Source organism: Vigna umbellata, chromosome 10 (assembly GCF_029865625.1).
Source record: "Vigna umbellata cultivar VRB3 chromosome 10, Vumbellata_1.0, whole genome shotgun sequence".
Classification (NCBI taxonomy): Eukaryota; Viridiplantae; Streptophyta; class Magnoliopsida; order Fabales; family Fabaceae; genus Vigna; species Vigna umbellata.
Window position 1 is genome coordinate 15,333,799 of NC_142174.1, and position 8,759 is coordinate 15,342,557.

General features: G+C 35.0%; 1 protein-coding gene and 1 pseudogene across 2 annotated transcripts; both read right to left on the minus strand.

The window, feature by feature from the left end:
- Positions 1 to 2,560: 2,560 nt before the first annotated feature.
- Positions 2,561 to 3,423, minus strand: LOC148192009 (uncharacterized; annotated as a pseudogene).
- Positions 3,424 to 7,357: 3,934 nt separating this feature from the next.
- LOC124828581 (uncharacterized) lies at positions 7,358 to 8,759 on the minus strand. Of its 2 annotated transcripts, none has more exons than XM_047301957.2 (2): positions 8,601 to 8,759; positions 7,358 to 8,308 (listed from the first exon to the last, which is right to left on the minus strand). In XM_047301957.2, exon 2 carries the CDS (start codon positions 8,247 to 8,249, stop codon positions 7,554 to 7,556), a length of 696 nt encoding a protein of 231 aa, XP_047157913.1. In that variant the 5' UTR covers positions 8,250 to 8,308; positions 8,601 to 8,759; the 3' UTR covers positions 7,358 to 7,553. The 2 variants fall into 2 exon arrangements, with proteins under 2 accessions (XP_047157913.1, XP_087956018.1); XM_088099892.1 differs by having other exon boundaries at positions 8,696 to 8,715.

An 8,759-nucleotide genomic window follows, 5' to 3' on the forward strand; every position in this document is an offset into this window, starting at 1 on the left:
AATATTCGTAAATCTTTCAACAATGATCATAACCAAGTCAACTCACAACAAGTACCAGTCAATGCTCTATATTCAGCTTCTGCAGAGGATAGAGAAATTCTCTTCTTCCTCTTTGTTCGCCAAGAGATAAGGGAAGATCCCCAAAAAAACACAATAGCCTGTAGTTGATTTTCGGGATACTGGGCAAGCAACCTTCCCAATCTGAATCACAGAAAGCATGCAAAGATAATTCATTTTGTGAAGGGAAAAACAAACCTTGACCTGGGTTATTTTTTAAATATCGTAGCACACGCATTGCAGCTTTCATATGAGACTTGCATGGAGCGTGCATAAATCTGCTCAATATGTGTACCGCATAGGTGATATCTGGACGGGTAATTGTTAAATAAATTAAGCGACCAATAAATCGCCTATATATTGACGGGTCCTTTAATAATTCCCCTTCATCAAAAAGCTTTATATTTTGTTCCATGGGAAAATCCACAAGCTTAGCTCCAAGATACCCAACATCTTTTACAATTTCCTTAAGCGTATTTTCTTTGTGATATGAAAATACCTTTCTTAGAACGAGAGACCTCAATACCCAGAAAAAATTTAAGATCACCCAAATCTTTTATCCGAAAATGATTGTGTAGAAATTGTTTAAGATTGGATGTTGCAATAGGGTCATTACCAGTTATGAGAATATCATCAACATAGATCAACAAAGTTGTAAAAGACTAGCCTTTTGTATATGTAAACAATGAGTAATCTACTTTTGATTGAATAAAACCAACACTTTGAATAGCTATAGAGAAATTGGTAAACCATTGACGAGAGGCTTGTTTTAATCCATATAAGAACTTGTTGAGGCGACACACAAGATTCTCCCCCTGTGGCTGAAAACCAGGAGGAAGGGACATATAGATTTCTTCAGAAAGATCACCATGAAGAAAAGCATTATGGACATGAAGCTGATGAAGAGACCAATGTTGAGCAGCAGTCAAAGCTAATAAACAATGTACTATAACCATTTTAGCAATAGGTGAAAAAGTGTCATGATAATCGATATCTTCTAGTTGGGTATATCCCTTTGCAACTAGACGCGCCTTATACCGTTCAAGAGAACCATCAGATTTGCGCTTGATTTTGTACCCCCAACGACAACCAATAGCCTGTTTTCCAGGAGGAAGAGTGGTGATAGACCAAGTATTATTGGCCTCCAAAGCAGCCAATTCAGATTTCATTGTCTTTTGCCAATGAGTGTGGCAAACAGCTTGATCATAACATGTAGGTTCAATATCATTAGTAATAACGACAATAAAAGAACGATGTTGAGGTGTGTAAGGTCATAAGAGATAAAATTGCAGAGAGGATATGGTGTACCTTTATTTGGAAAAGATGACGGGGATGACAATGGATCGGGAGACACTACCTGATTGCAAATATAATCTCGCAAAGTTGTAGGAGGACCATGAGATCGTTGAGAACGACGCAAGTCTGTTTTCTGTAGGTGCTGGTTGAGTGTATGAAGGACTCTCAGGCGGAGGATTATCTGGGATAACATTAGGTATGACAGGGTCTAAGGTGGTTGGAGGAGAGGCAATGGATTCATACGGAAAACTAGCCTCATGAAAGACAACATCACGACTAGTGAAGACTTGGTGAGTTTCAAGATCATATAACTTGTAAGCTTTTTTACCAAGAGGATAACCAAGAAAAACACATCTTTGGGCAGGAGGAGCAAACTTATGAGAAACATGAACATTAGTAGCATAAGCAAGACATCCAAAAACTCTAATGTGTGAATAAGAAGGGATTTTACTATATAAGCGCTCAAAAGGTGTCTTGAGTGAAAGAAGAGGTGTGGGCAACCGGTTAATTATATGGACAGTAGTGGAAACACATTCTACCCAAAATTGTAAAGGAAGATGAGCTTGAAAATGAAGAGCTCGTGCTGACTCAAGGATATGTCTATGTTTGAGCTCAACAACCCCGTTTTGTTGTGGTGTGTAAGTGCAAGAATGTTGGTAAGTGGTACCTTGTTGTTTAAAAAAATCTCGCAGAGAAAAAAATTCCTTTCCATTGTCAACCCGAATATTGGCTATATAGGTATTAAATTGAGTTTTGAAAAAAGAAAAAAAAATTGGTAAGAAGATGTTGGGTTTCACTTTTATGGTGCATGAAAAAAACCCAAGTAAAGCGAGAAAAATCATCCACAATGGTCAAAAAATACCTAGCACCAGAAAGAGAAGGAATTTTATATGGTCCCCAAATATCACAATGAATTAATTGAAAAGGTTTAATGGAAGAAATTGAACTAGTTGAAAAAGGAAGTCGTGTCTGTTTTGCAAGAGTACAAACATCACAAGTTTTATTTGACTCTAAAGAGAGATTTAACAAAGTTTTAGCCATGAAGTCTAATCTAGATGGAGATAGATGTCCTAGTCGTCGGTGCCATAAGGTAGTAAAAGTGTTTGAAGGAGGAGATGACTTGGTGGCATGGACTGCTATGGATTGAATAGGAATTTTTGACTTATTTGATGTCATTGCAACCATGTAATAGAGTCTGCCTCGTTGTTTACCCAAACCAATTGTTATTCTCGTCATCAAATCCTGCAAAATACACCCAAAAGGAAAAAAGTTACTAAACAGTTTAAATCTCGTGTGACTCGACTTACCGACATCAAATCTACTTTGCAAGATGACACCCCAAACACATTTTTTAAATAAACAATTGGGCTCAAAGATAGAGTGCCAGTAGAGATAATTGGGGCCTGGTTACCATTTGGCATAACAACTGGTGGTAAAGAAGTGTTTTCTTTACTGTTAACAAACAAGGTTGGTGAAGAAATAATGTGATCGGTAGCCCCACTATCAATTATAAGTTTGGGTGGTGACAAACTTGAAGAAACATTGGCATTGTTGACCTTAGGATTAGCTGATTCATTACCCTGTATAATAGACAACATTTGTTGAAGTTGCAATTCAGTTAATCCATACATTGCAGACTGCATCTGTTGCATCATTGGAGTCGTTGTGACAATATTAGCTAAAGACTGACTACTCCCATTGTGCTTAGAGTAAGCATTCTTGGTTGCTCCATGCTTTGGGTGTTCAGGAGGATAACCATGTAACTTCCAGCATGTGTCTTTTGTATGGTGATCTCTATCACAGTGAGAACAATGCAGCGGCTTTCAATTAGATGAATTAAGACGAGAAGAAAAGCCTTGTTTTCCTCGAACAACAAGGGCTACTGGTTCATTTTTTTTGAATAGTCATGGCTGAAGCTTCTATTGTGTCACGTGCGGTGCCCAAATGTCGTTGTTTTTCTTCTTGAATGATGGAAGAATAAGCTTGTGTAACATCAGGCAAAGGATTCACTAAAAGGAATTGGCCACGAATAGCACTATAAGAGTCATTCAACCCCATAAGAAATTGCATCAATTTGCGTCTTTTACTGCTAGCTCGACAAGTGCAGGTTGCATTACTATAGGAGCCTAACTCATCCCATAATTTTTTAAAGTTGGTGTAATAGGCTGCAACTATCATTTGATCTTGAGCTAAGCAAGCAATGTCTCTCTCAATTTGAAAAATTTGTGGTGTGTGGCTTTGAGAGAAACGATTTTGAAGATCTGTCCAAACTTCATGAGCAGTGTCATAGAAAATAACATTATCTACAATATCAGGTGCTAAAGAATTAAAGATCCAAGATAACACCATGTCATTGCATTTTTTCCATGTTGTATATTCTTCTGGTTTGGCCTCAACAGAAAGTGTCGTAAGAGTTCCATCAACAAAACCCAATTTGGATTTTGCATTCAAAGAGATGACCATGGCTCTATGCCAAGTCGAATAGTTGTCTCCATCTAGAGATTTGGAAACAAGAACCATTCCAGGATGGTCAGAATGATGGAGAGAATAAGAACTATTGAAATTTGATTCATTTCCATAGTTAGCCATGGGAATAAGGATAGAAAAAAATTGAGCAGAGGATCGTTCATGCTCCTGATACCATGTAAAAGGAAAAAAAGAGAAAAATTTGTCTTATTATTTTTTAATAAAATATCAAAGATATATACAAGAGAGAGTATCTATAATTTTACTATTTTATTCCTATAATTATTCTAATCTGATTCTATAATAATGTAACATTATTTATGTCAATCACCTATTTAATATGGATAATAATAACAATATATTCTCTCATAAATTTCAAGATATGATTTATTTTCTAACATGTAGTAATCACTTATGTGAAGATACAAAGATATAAATTCTAAAAATTTCGATATTTGTATCGACTTCACCTTCTATTTATTGTAGTGGAATGATCATGTTAGTATGTTGTCTTTATCTCAACACTTGTTGCACCAAACCTGGCTAAGTTTCCAATTCGATTTGTTCTACATTATTCTTTTATACAACTTTTACACTTTGTTTACTTGAATAGATTTGGAGGAGAGTGATTGAATGAATTTGAGAGGATTTGAAGGTAAACTTTTTGTTGTTTATTTGAATGGATTTGGAGGTAAGTGAGAGTAGATTTAAAAGGAAATTTTTTTAATATGTCACATCAATCAAATCCTACACTAGTTCTCACAAACTTTACTTCTAAATTCACTCCCACTTACCTCCAAATTCACTTAAATAAACAACAAAAATTTTACTTTCAAATCCTTTCAAATTCATTCAATCACTCTCCTCCAAATCCATTCAAGTAAACAAAACCTTAATAACTAAAAAAATCACAAATTAACCCTTTTGACGGGACAAGTTCATCTTACCTCACATATTAGATGAAATGAGTGAAAAAAGTTACCATGTCTGCCTTAAAAAACTTCTTTGTCGGCGTCTAAAAAAATAATATAAGAACAATTAACGTGGTTCAAAACTTGGGATGACCTAAATGATCTTGTAAACGTGAAATGTTTTATAAACACAACTGTATAAACCGAATTCCCGTTTACGTGCATAAATTCAAATTCAGGTTTAAAAGCAATGCACAAATTGTTAAGGTGCCAAATTGTGTATACGTGATACACCACACGCGTGCAGAGTTTACCAATTCAGGTAAAATGGTGTTTGCGAGCAGAGGCTCAATTTATAGATTAAGATCAAAACTTTATTTAAAGATTAAGAATTTTGCATTTTCCCGTGAATCCCATAAATCCCACACCTTAAAATGTAAAATATATATGGAGATTTTATACCATTTTTATCCATCACTATAATTGTGGGTGATAATGAAGTTTCAGAAATGTAATACATCACTATTCAAATAATTTATTTACATACCTTCTGTTTAAATTTAGAATTCTCATCTGATTATTTTTCTTTTCTTCAAAAAATAAAAATATTTATCGAGGCCGATGATAAAGAACATTTTATTAGACTTTTTTTTATGACTGGTAATCGTACCATTTGACAAAAATATTGCATTTCATACTTTTATTTAGAATTTTATTTTTATTTGAAATTTAAAAAGGCCGTAAATCTAAAAGTGTGCATTACTTAACTAGAAACTACTGCTGATTGATGAAAATATATTAAATTTAAACTTGGGTACTAAAATTTATAATCTCATTTATTTAAAAAAAAAAATTTAAGAGTTTGTGTGGTACGCACGCACACTTAAATTGACCATGTTGAACATTGGAGAAGAGGCATGGTATAACTCGAATACCATTATGTTTGGTAGCACAAAGATTAAATTGGTCCCACTTCTTAATAAATGAGTATTGACTTTTTGGGTAAAAAAAATAAATAAATAAAATCTTGTTTTTCATTTTCTGTTTTCTTGTTTTTTTCTGCCAACTTGGCCCAAATCCATCTTCATCGTCAATTATTTAAAATGTGGATCTCGCCAAGGACTACCTTTTACAATTCAACACTATAAATTTCCTTCACATATTATGGAGATTTTTTTTTTTCTTCAATGACAACCTTTTATGTCAAAGCAACGTTGAGTATATTATCAAATATTGATTTATCAAACTTTATCATGATGTTGTTTATAAGGGATAAATAGAGCTCGTCTGCTCTGGATAAATTTCAGCTTTGTAATTACTAATTTAATTAAACGTTAAAAAGACTAAAATATTAATTTGTTTATATTATATTATTAAAAAATATATATAAATATATATAAATATATATAATAATATTATTAATACTTTCAAAATTATAATAGAGTAGTTTAAAACATTAAGATAATAATCGTCTTACTTTATTTAATACCAACATTAATTAATTAATTAATTAAAATTTTAAAAATGTTTATGTAATTAAGTATGCTGTTAATATATATTTTAAAAACTTGTTTACAGAACTAAGCCCGTCTTTTAGCCTCTCTAACATCTTAACATTTTTTTTCATATTCAATAAACCTTCAATAAACCATTATCTATAAACCAATATTCACCCTATCTTCCACACCATCAATCCTTCCTTCCTTTGTATCATCATTAACCTAATGTCTGTCTAGGCTTCTCAGAACAAAAGCTTTGCCCTATGATTCGATGAACAAAAAGGTGAAATTTTAAAATTTGAAATGAAAATAAAAATTCAGGAGAGAAAAGAAAACTGCCCTTTCCTTTCCACTTTCTCTTTAATTAATTCTCCTACCCAGTTTCTTTCTCTCCTCCAAAGATTCCAAAAAAACCATAAAACCTTTAAAGTTCGTTGGCCAAAATCTAAAACAAAATAACTATACGTAAAAGCAAAAGGTGATTAAATATAGACTGCACCATCACCATCGCCTCTACGCCCAATGATATCTGATGGAATTATTTACAAACAAGTTAACTAATGCCCAAATCACAAAAAAGAGTTCTTCATGTCTCCAAATAACATGTACTTTTTTTGTAGCGTGCAGCCATGTAGAATCTTTAAAACATCCAACAGTTTCCTTTTTCATGAAACCAGACACCCTTAATTTGACGGTAGGAAGGAGGCAAATAGCATGGAAAGTTTCAGCTATCAATCACTAACTCTCGTCTCAAATGATGAGATGTGGTACCAAAAGTCGTGCTGCCAAAGACCATGCTACAGTAGTGAAGCTACCAACTATTCTTGTTGCTAGTAAGGGGCAGTTTTGATAAGCTTTTTTACTAACATTTCTAGAAGAGCAAAGTGAATAGAAACATGGAACTAGGTTTTCCATAAACTAAAAATTAGTTTGTCGTAAAGTTAAAAATTAACTCTTGTAGACGCAAATATGTGAAAACTGCTATAATATTAACTTTATACACAGTAATTTTAACACTAGGAAAACTAATTTAATTTTTTCTTCTAAAAATACTCAAGGAGCAGACTATTTAAACTTCACGGCTATGTGAACCAACAACCAAAGAACATGGGATGACTTGAGAGAATCTACTAAAAGACAGTAAAACTGCAGGCAAGTCATAAAGACCAAACAGGTAGCATTCAAGTTCACCCGAATGCTTATAATACAGTTCATAAGATTCAAACAGGCAGCAGCCTTTCCAAACATAGAATTCCCTCATCAATCGGCTAAAATATTTACACATAACTCCTGAAGAAGTATTGTAACCTCGACATAGATGACATTACCACACAAAAATAACAGTAAGGAGGACAAGAAACCCAATCAACATAAGCAGATTCTTCAAAACGTTGTCTTCCTGCCGCTGCACTTGGCCCCCAGTTGCCTGATGATACCCCCGCGCGCCCCCTCCGTGAAAGCTATTAAACCCAAAGGGATAACCAGAAGTTGTCCCATAGACAGTGGCATCCTGAAAGCCATGGAAATGAATGTTGAGCAGTGATGGGATAAACCCAGCAAAGGCGGTGGAAAGTGTGAAGTTCCCAAATCTGGCAGTTGCCATGGGAATGAACCCTCCCATGAGTCCAAACCCATAACTCCCAAAAGGGTTATTCTCAGGAGGAGGTGGGGGCGGCGCAGTTTGCGGCCTCTGCCCCGAAGGACGGTGAGGGATCTCCATTCCAGGATATGATTTGGTCCTGGGATCAGTCTGTGTTTTGCCCCTTCCATAAAGAGGCACCAATTTCTCCTCCTGCACAAGGGCCTTGCAAACAGGGCACTCCTGAGAATGGGAATGATGATGGAGCCACCTATAAAGGCATGGCCAACAGAATAGGTGACCACAGAGTGTGATCACGGGCTCTTGCGCCAAATCGAAGCATATGTTGCACTCGAAATCACCAGCATCGTTAGAACTGTTACCCGAGCATGACGGGCTCGGAGCAGACGCTCTCGTTGATTCCCCAAAACCACTCGTCATTTGCCTAATCCCTCACTCAGATCTTCACAAATAAAATCAATTACAATGCCAACCAAACCCTACAATGTCACCCAAAAAATTATCATACGCTATATCACACTATCGTCACCGACAAGGCCGTACGACAATACAAAATCAGCGAATTGTACTAAGATCTAAAATTTATAAATAGAAGAATCGACGGACAAATCTAGAGATTGAACGTGGAATTTAACGGAATGAGAAAACGAAAAAGAAAACATGAAAAAGGACTAAAAAAGAAAAAAGATTCAGATCTGGTCTCAGAATATGAACATAGAAAATTATAAACATGAATTGACGATGAAATAAGCAATCAAAAGATGAACTTACAATTTGGTCGAGGGAAAGACAAAGGGCTGGGAAAGGCACAAGAATTGTAATAGAAAAGTAAATCCTGCGTCTCAAACCCCAAATTTGGTTCTTACCGAAAACCTCGTGGAAGATTCTAGGTTCTCAACGTGCTTTCTTCTATTTGCTCGTTTATTAATT

Coding starts and splice junctions, on each gene's coding strand:
- LOC124828581 (XM_047301957.2), bottom strand. CDS start 8,249: ATGACGAGTGGTTTTGGGGAATCAACGAGAGCGTCTGCTCCGAGCCCG.